Genomic DNA, 22,562 nt, shown 5'->3' with positions numbered 1-22,562 from the left:
TAATAACTCTTCCTCCCTTATTTTCCTATGCTTCTAAGTAGTTCTGCAGGAATGTTGTCCACCCCCACAGCCTTGTTTGATTTCAATTATCTTGATGACCTTTCTATCTCACTACTGAGTAAGGCTGGACCTAAGCTACTTCGTACTACTACATCGTATTCCTTTTCCATTTCCAAATTTGCTGGCCTAATGTCTTTACCATACAATATCTTCATGTATGCCATTTCTTTTGAATCATCCATGGTTCAATTAACAATTGTCCTGAGTAACGTTTGGTAGTGGGTATGGATTTTCCCTTCTTACTTCCTGAGAGGCTTTCACCTTCCAGTATAGCACACCAATTTCACCCTTTGTATACTTTCCATATCTTTTCACTGCATCTTCCACTATGCATATTTTGCTCTGTGTCCAACTTCAGTTTTTGTTTGACTCTGTACACTTCCTTCTATCCAACTCTTATGTTTCTATTCTTCCATTTCCTTCTCTTGTCTATCTCTCTAATCATCTATTCTGTAATCTATGATGTCCTTTCCCTTTTCCTATTTATTGGTCCTACATTTTTTGCTGCAGCTGATATCCCTTTTTTGATATGTTCCCATTTTTTGTATTTTGTACCCAGCTCACTTCCCTCGCTCAAAATTTCCCCTAAGCCTGTGGATACTCCTTCTGTGTTGTTTCTGTTAATGCTTAAATATGCCACTCCTTGAACCATCATCTCTGTTAATCTTTTTGAATCGGATACTACCCCTCATTATTACTAAATTATGGTCATAGTCCACATCTGCTCCAGGGAAAGTGCAAATTAATCACTGTTCCTAAATCTGTGGCTGACCATAATATAATCTAACTAATATCATCCTGAATCCTCGGGTATTTTCCAGGTATACCTCTACCTTTTGTAGTGTCTAAACCAAGTATTCATAATGACTAACTCCCATTCTCATGTAGAACTCTATTCCTTTCCCCCATGGTCATTTCTTGTTGCTAAACCATAATCCCCAACCTCACATCATCTCTTCCTTCGCCCCCCATGGTGTTACAATCTCCCATTACTATCAAATGTTTTCCTCCAGGAATATCCGCGATTATATCTTCTGTTCATATATCCTATCAATTTCTTCCTCCCTAGGATTGCTTGGTGACTTGTTGACCTGAATGATGACGAAGTTCATTGGTTAAAATTTTACTTCTACTAATAATATTCTGTCAGTCTCTTGCTCTGCTAACTATACTTCTTCCTACCTTTCTGTTCTATATTATTGCCCCTGCTGGCTCTCTTCACCTTCACTGCATATAACTCTTTCTCTACCATATTACTCCATAACTATCACTCCAATAATGACCACTTTCTTTCCATCTCACCATGCACAACTCTAAAATATCTGTATTTCCTCTCATCTCTTGCTTTATATTTTCTTATTTTCCTTTCCTCAACATCCTAACATTCCAAGTCCCTAATTATATTTCGCTCGTGTTTTGTGCTGCTGCTGTTTTTTCCACTTGGCAGTTTTCGTGAGCTGGTGACCACAAGCTCTCTCACTGCTAGGGAAATCAGACGGGGTGAATCCCATAGTTGTCACAACTCATCGTTTCTATGGTGCCCATCATAACATTCTTGGGAAAATTAATTGAGGTGGTGGCCTTTGGGACTACCTTATTGAGGAACAGAAGCTTCCATCAATACCTATACATTTTAAAAATTATGGTAATCTATGGACTTTGAAAATCATAATTTAAAAAGATATGGCCAATAATAAATTGTCGTCATTTTTTTAGATTTATATGTAGAACATGGTTATGTGTCAATGAAATTAAAATACGGGTACCTACGAGGGTAGGCTGAAAACTATGCACACATGCTTGTAGACCACAAACCAAATGACCTTCAGAGCACTCTTGGTGGCATGTGGAAATAACATTCCCCCTCAACATGCATGCACAGGTTGGAGGTTGTTTCATCCATTCAGTCTATTTTGAGAAGTGGAAGTGTGGAGACGTGTTCTCGTGCTATCAACCTCAGTTAAACAATGTCCTGTTATCAAATTTTTAACTGCTGCAAAAGTGACTCCTACAGAGATTAATCATCGTTTAAAGGTTTATGGTGATGATGCTGTTGACATGTCTACTGTAAATCAATGGGTTTCGTGGATGTGAGCCTGGAAAAGCCATAATTGTCGATGAAACTTCTTTTGACTGTGTTTTGGGATGCTCACAGAGGTTATGTGCCCGATTTTCTGGAACGAGGGGGAACGGTAAATTCTCAGTATATACAGACTCTTAAAACACCTCCGACATCAAGTTTGTCGGGTTAAAGGCAGCCTGGCACCAATAATCTTGCAACATGACAATGCTTGTCCACACACCTTGTGTGCAACTGGAGAGACTCCGTAAAACCTGAAATTTGAACAGATTCCACATCCTCCTTATTCCCCCAATCTTGCTCCTTGCGATTTTTATTTTTTCCTCTAATCAGGAGACACCGCAAGGGTAATCATTAAACCTCGGACGATGAGGTGAAGGCAGCTGTCAAGTCCTGGATTCGAGAAAAGCTGGAAGAGTTTTTCAGTGATGGAATGAAAAAACTTGTTGCACGTTGGGAGAAATGTGTTAGCCTTAATAGTGACCATGTTGAAAAATAAATATATGATTTTGAAACAAAAGAATTGTACTTTAATGTACTTTTTGCCTGATCTTGCTACTTGTTTTTGTTTGCGCTCTACAAGCATGTGTGCTTTACTTTTTAGCTTACCCGCATAAATAAACAAGAAGATTGAGAACTGGATTCCAGAAGCTTAAAGGAAAGGACATAGGCATTGGGAATCAATTCAGAATAGAATTCAGAAGTATTTAAATAAGAATTATTTAAATGCAACAATTTCAGAGTGTAAAAATCATTTGCCTTAACCAGGATGCGAACGATTTTTACATTCTGAAATTGTTGCATTGAAATGCATGCTGCTGGATGACTTCGTATAAAGTTACCGCTGTAGCATCTCCCAAAGTTTCTTGGAAGAATTATTTAAATTGATCACAACACAATTCACATGATTGAAGAAAAAGTACACAATATTAGTTTGTTACCCTTTATTTTTTAAAAAATCTACAGTCATTTTTAATTAATAATTAAATAAATATGCATCAGCAATTGCTCTGTACAATTTGAATTAAAACAAATCAAGTTTCTTTTTAATATATATTGTCACAAAATCACTGCAATGTCTGGTAATCTGGAAAGGGAACATCACAAACTAGTACATACATAAAAACTTATCAAAGTTAACAACACAACCTTAAGAACACACACTGACATGAACTAATGCATTTTATAAAAATAATAATTGTTTCCTTGTAACTTATAAAATTAAGTCAATATCGTATTGCATTCAGGTGAAAATTAAAGTATTGTGAAAACCCATTCTTCAGGGGAAGAATGGCCCAAAAATTTTTGAACAATGCAGAATAAGCACATCACTTGGGAAACCCTAAAAATATAACTTCATTTGAGTGCATATCACAAACATCACCTTCAGCAATCTCATCATCAATACTTTGCTGAGGTGAAGATATAGTATGACAATTTAATACCACCATTTCAATGGCTCTCTCACCTTTTGCTTGGTATGAACCACACAATGATAATAATGGTAAGCAATAGTCCTTCTGGAAGATAAAAAAGAAATGAGGCCAAAAGGCACTACTGGAATATTCTGTATTCTTCCCACTGCCCAACCTTTTAGTCATATTCATGACTGCTTTCCCTCTTGGAAAGAAGTATTTCCTTATCTTCCTCTGGTGTTTGACTTGAATTTTTGGTCCGAGATATTTTAGTCAGCCCTTCAGTCAGTCCAGTCTGGGTGACACTAAAAAAATCATAAAAATTCAAGCAAAAATTAAAAATAGATTTGCTATTGTATCAAAGCTTACACTACGGAAAAACTCATCTGTGAATACAGTAATGTGATTATGTTAGTACACCCATACAGAAATAGATAGGTTACTTTAGAGTGTAGTTTTACATTTGAAATATGATGTATTCAAACCTCCACACCAAAAGAATGATAAAAAACGTTTTATACAGAAGACGACAACACAGCTAAAGATATTGAGTGACAGAACAGATAAAAAAATTGAAAAAGTGACGGGGATAAATGACATGTAATAAATCATATCACTAAACCCAAATTTAAAAAATAGCCTAACTCAATATGCCATCATAATTTCCAAGTGCTAACAGATACATTTCCTTATCACATTGGTCGATAAAAGTACTCGAAAGAAAGTTTTCAGATGACATTAGGATCCCACCCCAAAAATAATTAATATAACAAAAATTCAACAGAGGGAATAATCTGACGTAATAGCTAAAATAATTTTCATCAATGAGGAAACATGCTATACATGATTGATAACGCAAGAGAATATAAGGAAGCACCTTGCAATTGCATAAAAAATCATTCCTATAATGGGGTAGATATCTACCATGTGGCTACATATATTCTTACTCAAGTAAGAAATTACATAATGAATAATACTCATTACTAGCACAACAGTAGGTAGGCAATTGTTACATAAGGTGGCACTTGTTAGCCTAATTAAATGCAAGAATGGCCCATCAATGTGTAAAGGCGTGAAACACAATTCTCCACCTTCTCATAGAATGCATACACGTACAGCGGGACTTTGCTTAGCGAGCACCTTGCATAATAAGGAAAAACATTTTGACCAAAATCATTCGCTTAATGAGCAACTTTTCGCGTAATGAACAACTAGGAGACAGGGATTCCTGGAAAACTACGAGGGTCATCCGGAAAGTAGTACCCGTTCGTGAAATAAAGACACAAAAGTAAATATTAACAAACATAAAAAATTTTATTTGAAAGAGGATACTTTAAACTACTTCTCAACATAATCTCCAAGCAAATTAAGGCATTTGTCATAACGTGTGACAAGTTTCTGTATTCCTGCTGCATAGTCCTTCGCCGCCAGCTCATTGAGATACGCGAGGGACCCATCTTGCACAAATTTTTGCATAATGCAGATGGTGTTTAACAATTTCATGAACAATTGTTCGAGAAACATTGGGAAAATGCTCACAGATGTCATCAATTGTGACGCGCCGATCGTTCCTCACGAATTCGTCAACTGAGCTCACCAGTTGGTCTGTAATGACAGACGGTCTCCCCGAACGCTCATCGTCGTGTGTGTTCCCCCTCCCCATGTTGAAGTTGCGACACCACCGCCGAACAGACGACTCGTCCATTACATTGTCTCCATACACCTCCTTTAATTGGCGATGAATATCACATGGGCGAACGTTTCTTGCATTGAGGAATTTAATCACTGCCCTCACTTCACAACTGGCGGCGTTCTCAATTTTTTTAAACATTGTAAACAATCACGGAAACAACACAGGCAATGCTAGCGTCACGCAACTTGGCTCAGAGAAGGCAGACAAGCCACTGAAGCTATCTGACCTCGTCCAGCGGCTACTCGCGTCGTCAGCACTTCATGCGGCACGAACGGGTACTACTTTCCGGATGACCCTCGTACATGCCTGCTGCAACTGTGCTGCTGTGTTTATCGCTCATTCCCGTAGCACCGTAGTGCCTCTTATGATCACCAATTTAACCAAACTTGTGTTCAGACATATTATTTGTGATTACTTTTGAGCTAAGTTTAATAATGTTTGGTTAATAGTTTTAAAAATGTCCCAAAGAAAAACCATGCAAAAAGCCAACCATTAGAGAATAAAAATAACTGTAGAAATGAAAAATAAAACCAGTGAAAAGTAAGAACATAGTGTGAGCTTGAATGATCTAGCATTCACATAGAATTAATTGGTTCACATCATCAATTTGCACTATCCTCAAGTACAAAGACAAAATTAAGGAGTTGGATGCCTCAAAGGGAAACACAAGAATATCAACACAAGGGTGACATTTTCTCACCAAAGTGGAAAGGTCGCTTCACATATGATTAAACTAATAGCAATTGCAATGGAAAACTATAAACAAGAATATTATTTGTGAGAAGGCGAAAGTGATTTTTTCTGAATCAATTAAGAAAACCCAAGGATCATCAATGGCTGAAGTAGAATATTTTGAGGGAAGTCGTGGGTGGTTTGAGAAGTTAAAGAGAAAAGCCAGCGTCCACAGTGTCATGAGGCATGTTGAAGCAGGAAGCTCCAACTCAAAGGCAGCAGAGAACTTCATCAGTAACTTCAAGAAGCTCATAGATTCTGAGGGTTACCTGCCGCAAAATATTTTCAATATACATATCCATACATGCACATGTACCAGCACAGGAGAATGCCCTGCCAGGCCACAAGCCAATGGAAGGCTGTCTCACATCGCTATTTTGTGCCACACAAGCAGCAATTTGAAAATTAAACCCCTACTTATTTGCCATACAGAAACTCCAAAAACCTTCAAGAAGTGTTAAGTCCAGAAGAGCAGGCTAAATGTGATGAGGAAGTCATGGTGAACTGTTGCATCATACCATGCATACAAAGCATCACCCTAATAAGGCAATGACTATGCGTGCCACAAATTTATTTAATTATAATGCTGAGTTACAGTTTCACAAACTTTTCAAGCATTAGAAAAATGAATAAAGAATTAGGTATATATCTAAAATAATAAATAATTTCAGTTATTTTTTGTGTTAACAAATTGAGTTAGCATTCCAAGTTGGTTCATTTCACAAAAGAAGAAAAGATAAAGATGACCCGTGATCTTAAACAATGTATAAATATACATATAATTTTCTTTCAATAAACCTTGTACATAGTTTATTTTGACATGGAATACATTATTGCATGTTACATTAATTCATATGGGAACAATTGTTTTACTAAATGAGCATTTCCCTTTAGAAGAAAGATCCCAGAACAACTTATGCTCGTTTTACGAAGATCCACTGCATACATTTTTTTTGGGTGACTGGAGCAGTTTGAACTGAGAGTAAAAAATTTGGCAAACCTAAATTAAAGCCTCCGATATTTCAGAGGCTTTAAAGGAACAAGATATTCTGACGAAATACCATACGTACAATGTCACATGCATTTGCAGTTGTGCCCGTTTTCAACACAGTCCATTAAGTTTAAGCTTATGAGTAAGCATCGGAGGTTAAAGCGTATGCATTAGCGTCAGAATGTAAGAGGATACCTCGGTAGTTTAACTGGGTAAAGCACTCGACCAAGCTCGAGGGATCCGGGTTCAAATCCCAGTTAAGGCAAATGATATTTACATACTGAAATTGTTGCATTGTAATGAAAATTTAGTAGATTACTCTATTAATAGCCACAGTTGTAGTATCTACCACAGTTTCTTGGAATTTCCAGGTTTTTCTACTCAATTCTAGGGTAAAATTTGTTGTCTCAGGCATTGTTTTAAGAAATTTACACAACAACATATTGAAATGATAGAAGTAACTTAGTAATTCCACATACACTTTATTCAAAACACGACCTAGGTTTCGATGTCGGATGTCATAAGTTTACCTGATGATAATGCACAATGTCAAAACGTAGGTACTGTTTTAAATAAAGTGTATGTGGAATTACGAAGTTACTTCTTTCTTTTCAATCAATTCTAGCAGTTTTCCAGGATTTTTTTAAGGTTTACCCATTCCCAGAAATATATCTACGCTACCTAAATATTAAATATTACTTTTAAAACAAAATACCTTTTATTTATTTGATATGCTATCTATCTCAGGGCACCCTTAGGTGGCATGTTCAATAGAAGAAAAACAAATCAAATTTATTATCCTTCTCATAGGAACACTACACAACAAATATCCTTTCATGTGAATTCTTCATAATTTGGGAAAAAATGAGGTGTTGGCTTAGAGGAAAAAACAAGGTATTGGCTTAGAGGAAAAAGTAACTAAAAAATTTGTCACAGCTTGAACTTACACTATATCCATTTCCTCCTCCTCTTCCTCCTCATCATCTTGTGACAGCTGAAAATATGGATTTGCTGAGGCAGGCCGAAACTTGTACCCAGTGAGCACAAAGAAAACGTATGTTGCCATTTCACGAAACATGGCATCCAGCCACTCATACTGAAAAGGGACTGTGATCTAAAGTAAAAAAAATACAAATGCAATCATTAGTATTATTATAACCTTTCATATTCATAATATCTTAATATTATGTTTTCCATAACTAATAAAGATTTACAAGTTCAAAACAAAGTTTTCAATATTGTTGAACAAAGGGAGCTGTGTATATTCCAAAAGAAATGTTTGCATACAAATCAGGCAAATGCATGTATTATATAAAATACTATGGTGTTAGAGAACGTTAATGGCCAAGTTTAATAAGTTATTTTTTTAATTTTTTTCATATTAGGATATAAATGATAGTGGGCTTAAAATACCCACTATAACAAAAATGCCCATTTTCATATGTAATTTACAAACTATACTTTCATTAGCGTCACTATCAAGGGAAATTATGATTGTGAGGAACTTTACAAAATTTATCTTACTTAATTACATTATTAATGATGACACTTTCATGTATGCTCACCAACAGTACATTCAATCTACACCGTAACATAACTCACTCACCCTCGCTTATTTTTACCACAAATACTCCTCAAGCACCCAAGGCCCACTGCATTTACACAATACCCACGGTACATATGCTTATCCTGGCATACCTACCCATGTTTCTCAAACAATGTAAATTTTTGGGAACAGTGATTTAATATACTGCTGTTTTGGCTACTTTAGAAAAACATTAATTGGTTGATTGACTGCATATCTTAATATCAGCCTTTCAGCTGCCACTCACATGCCTTTTAATCTCTTTATCTATCCTGCCATGTTTTATAAACTAGGATTATCAAAATCATCCTCTCACTCTATGCTTTAACTCATTACACTAACTGTGCATTATGGTGACACAATGGTGAAATGTGCACAGAAACTTACCCTAAGCAAATACACAATGATTCGTGTAAAATATATGTAGCACACAATCATTATGTAAAAATGTCTGAAAAGCTTCAGTTTCCTCAAATTAATAGCAGCTTTTCCATCAGTTTGAGATGCTTCCTGTAAATGCCTTATAGACCTGCGGAATTATTAAAAAAAAAAAAATGTTAGAAGTATTATAAAGGACATGTCAAAATATTCAATGGCCATAATGTACTTTTGTCATTACAAATTTACCAGACTACTGGGAAAAGGATTGCTCCACAGCATATAAGATCCACCAAAATGAATATATCCCTCCATCTCCTGTATTCTAAGTCACCTTCTTCTGATTCTTCTATTATGATTTCAGCAACATTAGCAAGGACCTGAAAGACACAATGAAATTACAAATTATTTAAAGTGTGCAACCTTGCATAGTTGATACAACTCCCTTATATTGCAATAACTATTCTATCATAAATATTAGTATAGCTCTTGCCTTCCCAATTTTTTGAACTATTCTGCTACCATCAATGTGAAACATGGGAATCATGCTAATATTTTTTGTCATGCTCCTTCAGTACTGATATTGGGGCAGAATGCTGGCAAACTAGTCTCATTTTCCTAGTTTTTTTCTTTCACATACTTTAGAATGGGTGTTTGATTAAGTGTTCCACTAGGTCTACTTCCTTTTCAAGCACCTAGGCAATTCTGGCAAGAGGAAATAGTAATCCAGTGACTTAATTGATCCCTCATTTAGGAGTGGCTCAATCAATTTAAAAACAATAGCTATCTGTTCATATTTGCTGATATTGCAGGAGATTTTGTAACTTTCTCTTCCTCAGTGAATGCTTCCCAAAGCTTCTATTTTTGCATCCAATTGAGTTCCCTTAAGAGGGATAATTTTTTTAATGAGAGGCAACCTTTTTGTAAAGACAGACTTATCAACAGATATCCCAGCGAGAAGAATATGAATTTTAACATTTTTATCAAGATTATAAATCTTATGAAATATTTTCTCTAGCTTAGTTGGCTCTTCATATGAATTTTTATGATGTTACTAAAATAGAAAAATTGAAAGGATAAAGAAAATTAGCCCAATCTTATAAAATCTTTAAGAGCTTGGCATACTGTTTAGGTAGGAGAAGGGTAGTGTTGGTGAAAGAAGTATTTGCAAGAATTGGAGTTCATGACAGTTACTTTAAAACACTACTAAAGATATAATTGTGGAACACAGCACTGTCTGGATACAAAACCTCATCTAAGAAGCAAGACGATTAGCTTATATTAGAATATTCTGAGGTACGAAGAAGAAAGGAGAAATTAATCAGGATGAAGAGCAACACTAAAGACAAAAGTTTAAAATAAGATGGGAGGAAGTTGCCGGCGAATCCTGATAACGGCAGAGAAAATGGGTGGAGGAATAGTGAAAGGTAGTGAATTTTGAAGGCCATGATAGAAAGAAAAATATTAGGTTGGCAGAGTCAAGGAGAGGAAGAAATCAGGATTTATTCAGGTAGAATTTATGAATAAGAGAGTAGGTATGGCAAAAAAGAGGAAATTCACACCAAATATAAAACATAAGTCTTTAAGAGACTTTCTGAAGCCCAATTTTAGTATCTAAAGCCTAAGTACATCACCTTAAATGAAATTTTATTACCTGCAATGGAATGACTATCATAAATATCTTCTTATCTTTCTCCGATAAAATGTATTTAATGAAGGTCCAACCAGTTCCAATCAATACTATTGTTATGAAGAGGACAGCACCTTTGCATCTGAAATGTGACAAAAACCATTACACTCATCCAAAGATATACCATTAATATATGCTCTTGAATCCTAAAAAAATATAGTCCACATTTATAATGATACTTATAAACTATAATAAACCATAGTTGATAGCAAGTATAAATAAAATTTACTTACAAATGAGTAACATAATATAATACAGCCCATGCTGCAACATGTTCTCCATTAGTTTGAATGAAATGAAAATTTATGCCATGAAACAATAGGGAGAAAGACTTGAGGTACACCAATACTCCCATAAGGTAATGGATTTTGAATACTTGATTCCTATGAAAAAAATAATGCAGTTAGACATAATTTTAACCGAACATTTGGCTGATATGTGCTTCAATGCTTAAGTGTCAAAACGTACTTGCTCTTCTTAAGAATGAACACCCAAAAACATCCAGATAGGAAAAACAGTATTGCCATCATAAAATAAAGAGCTGGTAATGGCATTTCTCCTGCTGATAAGTAATTGCCACTGTTTTTCTCTTCAATTTCAATCTGAAACATGGTATTAATAAAGAAATATTACTATCTAATTTAAAAATTAACACAATTACAATCAAACACCACTGACTCTTACCAATAAAAACATAGATGAGATGCATAACTATAGATGTTACTTTATGAATGATAGACTTCTTCATTAAAAAATTATTAAAAAATCCCTACAGCATCTAGTATTCTATTTTTACTGTGATTGAAATTCAAGGCTATTCAAGCAAAAATATCTTTAATACAACAATTTCAGAGTAAAAATCATTTGCCTAGACCAGGATTTGAACCTGGATCCCTTGATGTCCGGCTGAATAAAGCTACCGAGGGTTCCTCTAACACTCCAAAATTTTTGGGGCTTTGAAGGCACAAGATGTGTTCCATATTGTTTAAAGTAGGCTTCACCCTTGGACCAAGTGATACAGGAAAGAATTTATTACTGTCGACTAGTTTCGATACACTGTAGCATCATCATCCCAATGTACAACAGTGTAGCAAAACTAGTCGACAGTAATAAATTCCTTCCTGTGGAAATAGTCTTTTTGACTCTTCCTTCGTGCTGTACAAATAGATTTCCATGAAGTATTGACCTCAACCATCTCTCAAAATGGGAAATTCCAAAGTAACCTAACTCATATTTTTTTCTTGGATGATTGGAGACACATTACAAAGAATGGGGCATCCCACCAGCTAAAACCCATTCCTGGACTTAACTACAGAGCAAAAAAAAATCCATGCCAGTCTGGATCTATTATTTTAAAAAAGGTCAAAATAAATTAACATTGATCTGATCAATAAAACATCTGTAATTTCTTACCAAAAAATCTAGATGAACTTCCTCAGTGCCATAATTTGGGCAGCTGTGAAAATATAGGTTGTATAGACCCTCCTCTTCCTTTGCTGCAACATACATTAAAAACTGAAAAGAAAAATACATTACTTGGTTTCCCACTAAAAATTTGATGCTTCTATTCTACAAGATAGATCTTCAGGCAAATAATCTGAAAAATCTTATTTTTATTTCAGCAAAAATGAAGTCATTTTTAATCAATTGAATTATCCAAGAAAAGAATATGTTTATTCTTTTTGGGGATGGAAGCATTATCACACATGCTGATTCACTAGATGCATATCTCTTATAAGATTCGATATCATAACAATTCAGAGTTCACTAAAAACTTTATTTTTCCAATAATCAAGATTTTTATGAGGGATGCTTAGACCTAAAAAACAGTATCATGAACTCATTGAATTTAAAAGGTCAGGACCATATGAATATGCACTACAGTTGTTCATATTAAACAAATATGTTGAAAGTGCACACAATAAGAGGAAATGTGGCTAGTCAATGTAACCTCCATAACTACAATTTTTATTGCCCTAAAATGAATCAAGATGGACAGTAAAAATGTGCCATTATATTTATTCAAGTTTCATTTTACAATTTAATTTCATCTGCCATGAAAAATATTTTTTACCCAGAAGGTCTTTCTATTTCATTTGATTTTCATTTAGATTATTTAATCCTAAAGAAAAGCTTCTAAATAGCTTCCAGCAAATTAATCACCTGGCTGAAAAAGGCAAAACCATGGAATATAAAAATTACATTATATCTCTTAAGTCCCATACCTAATAGCTATAATAGAAATAGGAAGAAAGGGACAGAAGAGCAGTTTTAAGAGATAACCAGTTTGTCTTGAGAACCTTCAAGGAAATTAGGACAGCTACTTTATCGGTGCATTGGTCATAGAAAAATAGTTTTTAAACTATGAAAGATAACCACTACTTAGGGCGAGACTTGACATTTTAAATTATGTGGATATAAATAACAAGCAGACTCGGATACAGGCAGTCTAATCGAGAATCTTATAATCTGGAGTATCCAGAAAATGTAGGTACCTTATTTAAGGTTAATCATAAGCTTTAAGAAAATTGTTCGTTTAACCAAGTGGCCCATCTGGTAAAGGCAAGACTTGTAAGGATCTCACTTGGCCTCCAATGCTATATACCATTTACTTCCTCCATGTGAACTAACAGCCCTGTGGCATGCTTTTAAAAAAGATATGGATAAACAAATATCATTAAAACTAGTGCTAATGACATTACTTTTTAGCAATAGGTGTAATGATATTAGTTTGACCAAGCTTCTATCTATTCTCTTAATTGATCCCACAGACGATTCCCTACCAATAACCTCTTCCTAGACAAAAGCAAAACCTAACAGCTGCTATTGACCTTATCCAAAAAAGTCATTAAAAATAACCAACCTGTTCATCTATTTAGCTTCACCCTCAATACTGAACTAAGCTGCTAGGATGATCATGTACACAGTGTATGAGTGCATCAAATCCTATCCCTATTAAGATAATTAAAGAACTTGCCACTGATGGAGTTCTTTGTTAATGCATACTATGTATTTTTCCATTGTCACCTGTTATATCAATCAAAACTATGGGACATATGCTCTGAAGTCAACTCTATCCCTCTTCTACAAAGAAAGCTGTCAGAAAAATCTGTCATGAACGCTCTAGAGATCACAGCATTTCACTGTATGCTGCTATTTGTATTGTAACACTTACATAGTTATACTATTTTATGTCATGTACAAGAACAAGTCATAATCTTTTAACAAGATTTAATAACATTATTATGAAACAAGAAACAGATATAAGCTATATAAACATATTTTCATTTGGCAAAGATCTAAGATTCTTGTGAAATTATGGGAATCACATTATTTAATGTACAACCAACTTCTGCACAAAAAATCAACAATTTTAAAATTCATAATCAAACTGTATTCTTAGCTATCAACCAAGCCTTTTTACTCTGTCAATGAATGTCTTAAGACTGACACTAGTGGCATGGTATTCAAGTAAAATGTATTTACATACATATGTATAGAGGCACTGTTTTCTTTCTATTAATTTTATAGAAGATATCCATTGAGGTATGTAACCATTTAGTGACAAAAAAATCAATATTATGAAACACTAAAAATAGCTCAAGAAAAATTTACACTTACACTGGTATTGTAATAATTGACACCGCCCTTAATTTCTGTCACAACAGGGAGCTGAATGTGGGCACAATTGCGGCCACCACTCGGCGGAGTGCGAGCAAGGCGATCTAAATTAGAAAGATAAAGAGAAACTGACGAAAAGTCACTTTAATAAAATAAAAAAATTAAATGTGAACAGCAAAACTATTAATAAATACTTTTGGAGGGACAATCACATAGAGGTGTATTACAAAAAATAATGCATCAAAAAGATATTATACACTAAAAACCCCAATCCCATGATACCAACTCTAAGCATTTTTATGGCACTTGGTTTTTTATGAACCTGGTTAATAAGTTTTAGATATGTTTGTACAAAAATTAGTTTATAAGTTTCATATCATTTGAAGTTTGAATATTTAAAGTTTCAATTTATTGATTGATCTCTTGCTGTCGAACAATCAATCTATCAATGTATGTCACAATACAATTAATCTCTACTGAGGTGACAAAGACATGAGTGCCAGATGATTTCATGCCAGGTTCAGGAAAGATAAATGCTAACACAACTATGGATAGTATAATCAGGATATGATATAATGTCTATATTTTGCACACATTTTTAACATACAGTGCATATTTTAGGCCTTTTCCAGGCAACAGTGGATATGCTTCGTTTTTGACCTTCCAAGATTATCCAAAACTTGGCACTAATGTGTGAGTGATACATACAGGTACCTGTATGTACTTACAAAAAATACGTAAGGATGCACCAATGAATGGCATATGCCAAGCATTGTGACATCATCCACTGAAGCTTGGGAATTCTCAAGTAGACTTGCACAAGTTAAGGGAACAGAGTAATTTTGGGAGATGAATCAGGCAAAAATCCTGACCGCATGGAAAATAGGTTTTATGAGTAAAGGGGAAAATATGCAATTATCAATGACTCTGGGCCTGATTGCTACCAAGATATTAATACATTCTTCATCTTGTTTCCTGAGAACCTCACTAAGACCATGAGTAGCTCCATTACGGTTTAGTTTTCCACTTATTTTTTTAGAATCTCTTCATCCTTTCCCTCCTCTCCTGTTTTCCGATCAGATTTTTAGTTTCTTCTTCTCTTACTTCCCTCATTGGTGATTCTCATGCCTGTTCCTATATTAATCTATGTTTGACCTCTGGTATATTGGAAAATGTATCAATGAAAAAGTGAGGGAGACTAGCTATTTTTCTTTAGTAAGACCAAAGATAAAGAATGTGGGGAGCATATGAGATCCATCTTATAAAACACTGATTACAGATTTGAACAAGATAAAGAGAAAGGCTGCCAGTTTCGTGAAAAATTTTACACGAAAGAATACAAAGCATTACACATTAACAACAAGGTCTAATGCCTATGTTAACTGTCATTCCTGCATGAGTGGAATGCTACCCAGGAATTAGTGATTGTGTTACACATTTGCCCTTTTAATGGGTTTCCTTCTTTGTCTTCATTGTCTAGTCAGTGGAGTATTTACAAACAGATTAATACTTGTAATGTGTATAACAGATGCAGCATGAACATTGCCCAGTTGTCTCCTTCCATGTGTCATTTCAGTTGACCCTGGGGTACCAAGGTTTGTAGAAGTACGTCAGTAGTTATAGCATGGCTGGTGACCCGACACCCTACCACACACCCTTGCGATGACTTTCAGGATAGTGTATGAATGTATAGATATAAGTATACTAATTAATATTATTATTATGTTATTTACATATTTCCTTACTTTTCCGTTTCTGTGACCATGATCCCGATCTCACACCCTCCTTGCCCTCTGCTTCCCATATTCTTATGTTCAATCTGTCCATGTCCATCCTGATCACTTGTTGAGCAAATCTTTCCCTTTTGATTCCTTCTGAAATTGTTCTTATGTTCTGATACATATTTGTCCCTTGATATTTGCCTCAGCTTTAACCTAATATTTTTAGGTTTCAGAATCTTCTTTAGGATTTTTCTCCCTTATTTATCCAGTTACTCTGTCATCTTTGTGACCCATAATATGTTCTTTCCATAGTATATTTCCCTGGTTGCTCTATCTATTTCTTCTTCATACTCTCATTTACACCACCTTTCCTTCTAATTTGTTGATGTGCGATTATATATTTTCCTAGGTGCCTACACATATCTACCTTCTATGTGGTGAGCTCCAATGTTGAAAGGTGAACATTGTAAAATCCCAAGAGTTATACAGTGTCTATGTCTTGCCATAGGCAATCTTGAGTCCTACTTTTCTGGCTTTCTTACTTATGTTATGATTCTTTCCTCGTTCTTCTTTGTTTTTTCAGCTTTATTTGATATCATACATATATATAGTTGACACTTTTCACTTTTCAGACTGTGTACTTTAATTCATCTGTAAAGGAGTCATATCTATCCCAACTGAATAAATATGGGTGATGACTAATGTTTTCATAGCCCATTACCATAGCTGCCTAACATTCATGACCATTAAGCTAGGGTAATGTTCACTGAATTCCAACATTGATTGCATGATAAGGACAATTAAGACTGAAAAAATTGTGTTATGCTTACCAGCATCACGCTTTCTTCTTTGATGAAACAAAGATGTATCACTCAGCTGAGATACTACGGAATCTCTTTTAGCTCGCAGGGCAGGAACTTGCTTGTCATTGCGATAAATGTGAACCATTTGAAGATCTCTGCTGCAGTTTACTTGCAACCTGATAATATTAATGGAATAATAATCATATTAGTATACTATAATAATTATTTATAACTATAACATACATCTAGTACAATTATAATGCACTATCAGAGCACTGCAAAATTTATATCACAATTATGAATTCAATGATTTCATTTATTCTGAAACATTTCCTGTATAAGTCAGTATTTATGTCAGAACTGATAACACAGGGTTAATTTAATTTTGATGACTGAAATTTAATCAAAATCAGCAACAAATCTTGTAAGAGATAGGTGGTGATTGTGATGACTACTATTCACTGTAAGTCGACAAATAACACAGAGGACATAAGAATAAATGGATAATCACCACTGGAATTAATAAAATGATTTGGAAAGCAACATTTCTGAAGCTGGCCAGCTTCGGGATTTCAATTGCAGACCATCCACATGGCAAGAAGGAATGTTAGACTTCATGTCACCATTCAAAGCATTTTTTGTTCGGTTTCATTAGGGAATTAAGTGAACATTTAATTTCAATACATGATAATACCCACAATGAAACTTTTTCAAGGGATTGTGATGATGAATAAGGAGAAGACCAGAGATTAGAAAAGAGAATATTCAAAGGTCACCACAAACTATTGGAGCTACAAACCCTAGAACTGCCGAACATCTATAATTTCATGTCAACAATACAATACTACCAAGTGTACAGGGATATTAGTGCACTAGGATCATTAAAGACATTTTGATACAAAATTCGCCAGGCATTAAGGGAGCAAGGTAGACCTAACGAGATACATATCTCCCAAGTTTATTTATAAAACCAAGGGAACTATAAGGACTACACAAATTAGGCTACACAGGTGAAAAAATAAATAAAAATTTCTGAAATGATAAATTTTAGTTTTTCATTCTTCCCCGACAAAGTTCCTTGTCACAACAATACACCAAATTCTATCAAAACTTTAAATTCCATGTTTTTACCTACTATTATTCTGCTATTTATTTTACAAAAATACTATTCAACAAGTTTATAATTAGTACCGGGACAGAAGGAGCCATTCGATCCACATTTTTAATTCAATTTAACATTTTTTTCTTGGGCAAACATTTTTTTAGTTTTTTTTTATCTCTATAAAAAATTTGATAAATCAAGTGAATGTTTATTTTCTTGGACTTTTCTATCAAGGGTTATACCAGTGGTCAACAACCCACAATCTACATGCAACTGGATACTGCTATTTATACATCCCATACTGCTGAAGCTGCTTTATTTTAAATTAAATGATACTTGAAATGCAATGCTATACTTTCTTTTTTGTATTGGAATAAAAAAAACTTTTAAAATTTAGAATTTCATTAGCCTATAAACAAGTGGTGTACAGACAACCTTCTAGACTTAAATGTAAATAAAAGTAAAATAGTAAACTTTACACACAATAAGAACATATCAGATGATCTGCTGGTAAAAATCAATGACCTATCAATTGAGCGTGTGACAGAATGCAAATTTCTAGGTATTTCTCTATGTGCAAATATTTCTTGGGATACTCATGTAAAAGCCCTCCAACACAAGCTCAGTTCAACTTGCTACTTATTAAGACACCTGTATGAAACTACAAGTAAAACTGTACTACTCAATTTGTACTATGGGGAAATTTACTCAAATATAACCTACAGTATAATATTATGGGGATCAGCTGCTATTTCTCAAACCATCTTTAAAATGCAAAAGAAAGCTATTAGAATCATCGCCAGGAAACCTTACAATGCTCCATCAAGGCCTATTTTCCATGAATTAAATTTGCTACCTCTCCCATGCATCTACATTATGTTTTTAATTCTATATATAAAAAATAACATCGGCAACTATTCTCTTAACTCTGCCTATCATCATCATTACACCAGAGGCAGGAATGACTTCCATTATGGGAATATAAGAACTAAAGCATTGAAATTAGGACCCAATGAAATGGGCATCAGATTATTTAACAAACTACCCAAAAGTATCAAGGATACACAGGGAACTGCCGTATTCAGGCATAAACTAAAAAGATATCTACAACGCAATATGTTTTACTCGGTTGATGAATATCTCAACAATATTCCCGACCAGTAAGTTCATACTTTTAGTTTCTAGCAATGGTAATGGTCTGATTCATGTTTGTGATCAATGATTTTTCTGAATTTGATATTGTATGTGCATGTTACAGCCGATGTTCATGGGTTTGTACCAAACACTTATGTAACTATGAGCATCTATTCTTTTATGTATCTTAACTGAGCCTGTGTCTTTGCTCCTCATTGACGTGCCTTATATCATGTACATACTTCACCCACCTGGTATTTTTGTATTGTGATCTCTGGGCAAATAAAAAGTAATAATAATAATAATAGCCATAATTGATTGCACACTAGATGCATAGGTATTTAAGAAATTCTCATTTCAGAAGGATATATTCTGGAAAGAAAGCTAACAAAGTCTACCCAAAACCACTGAACTTTTTAAATAACGTACCTCTTTAATTGCAACTATATCTCTAATCTAACCACTGCCAACAATAATTGTGACAACAATATTGTTTACGTAGATAATATTTTTGAGTATGACAAGTTAGTACTGAACATCTGAGTTAACTTAGCCTACAGCATTGATTTTCATGACTGAATTAAATCTTCAGGACTTGCCTTGGCCAGGAGTGATTTTTGTGCCATTACTATGGAAAACGAGAACATTTTATAAGCCATTAATTATGATAATTATTAGTGTGTATCTTAATTATTTCATAATAATACTTAGGTAATAAAATAATTTAAATGCAGTAAATAATTTCCACATTTACTACAATTTTCTCTATGCAGCTTGAAAGATTGGTGAATATCTGCTACTTATTGATATACAGAGTTTCTAACAATCGGTTATACCTGGTGTGTACCTGAATACTACAATTGGAATTTACCATAATTGACTGCTCACTTAGAAATTATTTTGCTTAATCATACAAAAGTTTTCCATGTTTTCTAAATATATAACCCTGAAACAACTTAGTGGCAACTTGCTCAGTAATACAATAAATTAAAATACAAAAACAATGTCTTTTTTAATCATATATTTCAAAATAATTTAACCACACCTTTAAATAAAAAACCAAAACATAGCTTACACTTTATTTTTGAAGTCCATAGTGAAATAAATGACAGCTCCATTATTATTATTCTCGATTGGTTCCTGAAGCAGACAGCTGTCTTGATGGCTGTCCAAGTAGGGATTCATAGCATCGCTCACTGTTCTATCTAAACTGAAGCCATACTATAAGAGAACAGAAATCCATACAGAAATATGAAAGGCAAAGATAAACCAAATTCTGAACACTTAAAATAATTGAAAATACACCTGGCACACAAACATAAAACTCATGGCTAAAAACTGCTGACAACTGCAGTATATATAATATAACATATTGTTGAATAGATGAAATACTGGTGCACAGGCAGACAGGAATTTACGCATTAAATGTTCAAAAATTGATTAGCTGGGTCAACTTTAATGGAGACATTAACATTATATCCCACCTTTTTCCCACAGCTGGGATATTCAACAATGAATGATGCACCATCCCCAAATATCCCGGAAAATACTAATGCACATAAAAACCAGCTGGAAATAAATGTATACTATTCTTTAACAGAACATTGTTTTCCCCAAGTTCAAAACATTAACTGATTCATATGTATTTTGCTTCAGTAAAAAAGTAAAACTGAACCGGAATGAAACTGTTTAAGTAATATTTATTTCACCGAATAAAACTTGATGCAATAATTTTTCTCTTCTTAAGTTAATATAGTGGGCCGCGGTAGGCCAGGGGTAGAGGGCCCAGGTTCGATTCCCGGGGAAGCCTCTAGGGGTACCTGCTCCACCCAAGTTATGTGATTTTTCGGGCACCAGATCTTGAGAAACTATAACCGGGACAGGGCAGTCCCATCGGGCTTAGTACTGGGTGAATTAGGAATCTCTAAATTCACCTACCAATCCGACCTTCACGGTTTGACTACCGTGTTTATGGTTTTTAAGTTAAAACAGGCGGCACAACATTGAAAAGTGAGCGCATTTTGAAATATTTACCATAGTTAGTCGAAAATTAACAAAATTTATCACTGGAGCAATTATTTCTTACTCGATATCCGTATTAATAGTTATCAGATTGCTTTATATTTTTCATTAATTAGTATTCTAACTCAAAAAGTTTATTTTTCAAGAAAAATTATGACAACGCGGCAAAGTTTTCATCGGTATGCTGCACTTATGAAAATCTGAATGAATACATCTACCTCTACAGGAAGTGTTGCCAACGAGTTAACACTGAATTGTGAATTCCAACAACCTTCAGCTCCAAAAGAACGGATGAAGTTGTGGGGCCAGGCTGCTACGTCATCCAAATTCACTACAAAAGAGGACTCTATTCCAATGCATAAATAACGATTCACAATGACATTTTCAAAAATTAAATACTCGTCCCATTCACCCATCGTTACTCAGTAGTTGCAGACTCATTTTATACTAGCAGTTCATAAAATTTTGACAAAATAAGAAATAGCAGTCTTGTATCCGCGGGAATTGAAAACCTCCTACATGGCTTCATCCGCAAAGAGTGCACTCTTTCACAAAATGTATAATTCATGGCGAACAACTGCAATCAAATCTCTCAATCCTCATCAATAAATAATATGTTTTAGCAACACTAATCTTTTCGTCGTAATACATATTGCTGAAACTATGCTGGATGGAATCATAGAATATTAGTTGTTTTAAATTTTATTAATAAATTTGGGCAGAATAGTTTTTTTACAGGGTATCTATATTTTCAATGAGCTGAGTCAGTGCAATTTATTACTACAAATCGACGACATATTAACAGCTAACTAAACCAATACCAGGGAATTGCGTTACTGATAATGCTAGGTAGATCCTCCTAAATTTTACGCATAGAACTTGAATATTACTATCAATAGTTATCTAAATCATATGTTATCTATTTATTTAGATTACAGATAAAGAGAGTAATTGACAAAAACATTTGTCACTGTATGCAACGTAACGGTGTATACTTTTAAATGGGATGTGATAGGTAAGCTTTGATTAAATATGAATGCGATGACAAGAATGATAGAGGCAGATTATCGCTTACTCCCGTAACCCAAGGAATAAAACTTCCAGGCGTTGATGACTCACCACTGCGGTTTCCTTAAAAGGGGCGGCATGGAAATTTATCAGCCTCACATTGAGAAGACCACCTTCATAAAATCCAAATGTACTCAGAGCGATATATTTCCTCACATCATTCTAGAATTTTATCCAAAAAACAAATGGGTTTTAAGTGACATACGTGGTACACACTGGATCTCCGTAAGATGAAGATTTACTGACAAACATATAAAAATAACATTGCATTTACAAATTACATTTACCTGTACTTCTAACTTGTGGATTCTACCCCTACAACTATGTAAAAAACATAAAAACACGCAAATTATATAAACTCTCCGACCAACCATGATTGCAACTACTCATACGACATCTTAAGTGCAATACTGCGCGGTGCAAAAATCAAGTCAAGACATCCGAGCTACGTTTTCGTTTTGCGCAAT

The 22,562-nt window shown here is 34.5% G+C and overlaps 1 protein-coding gene across 4 annotated transcripts; it reads right to left on the bottom strand.

Moving 5' to 3' along the window:
• Positions 1-3,082: 3,082 nt before the first annotated feature.
• Positions 3,083-22,492, bottom strand: LOC139692358 (protein GPR107). Of its 4 annotated transcripts, XR_011701744.1 has the most exons (14): positions 22,383-22,492; positions 22,147-22,257; positions 20,081-20,226; positions 16,797-16,945; positions 14,246-14,373; positions 12,038-12,139; positions 11,093-11,226; positions 10,858-11,007; positions 10,589-10,706; positions 9,184-9,314; positions 8,944-9,085; positions 7,919-8,085; positions 3,609-3,860; positions 3,083-3,227 (listed from the first exon to the last, which is right to left on the bottom strand). XR_011701744.1 is itself a non-coding variant. In XM_071590505.1 (13 exons), exons 1-13 carry the CDS (start codon positions 22,467-22,469, stop codon positions 3,734-3,736), a joined length of 1,692 nt encoding a protein of 563 aa, XP_071446606.1. In that variant the 5' UTR covers positions 22,470-22,492; the 3' UTR covers positions 3,083-3,733. The 4 variants fall into 4 exon arrangements, 3 of the variants coding, with proteins under 3 accessions (XP_071446606.1, XP_071446608.1, XP_071446609.1); XM_071590505.1 differs by having other exon boundaries at positions 3,083-3,860; XM_071590507.1 differs by having other exon boundaries at positions 3,083-3,860; positions 14,246-14,349.
• Between the last annotated feature and the right edge of the window lie 70 nt (positions 22,493-22,562).

The sequence above is a fragment of the Hetaerina americana genome, unplaced genomic scaffold, assembly GCF_022747635.1.
Source record: "Hetaerina americana unplaced genomic scaffold, ioHetAmer1.1.p SCAF_4, whole genome shotgun sequence".
NCBI classification, from domain to species: Eukaryota; Metazoa; Arthropoda; class Insecta; order Odonata; family Calopterygidae; genus Hetaerina; species Hetaerina americana.
The sequence above is the reverse complement of the archived record's forward strand: the minus strand, read 5'-3'. Positions and strand labels throughout refer to the sequence as shown.

Excerpts from the sequence above, each read along its gene's own strand:
- LOC139692358 (XM_071590505.1), bottom strand. The coding sequence starts at position 22,469 with ATGGTTGGTCGGAGAGTTTATATAATTTGCGTGTTTTTATGTTTTTTA. Across the intron at positions 12,140-14,245 it reads TCAATTATTACAATACCAGT|TTTTTAATGTATGTTGCAGC; the intron begins GTAAGTGTAAAT and ends TTTTCTTTTCAG. Across the intron at positions 11,008-11,092 it reads TTCATTCTTAAGAAGAGCAA|GAATCAAGTATTCAAAATCC; the intron begins GTACGTTTTGAC and ends TTTTTTTCATAG.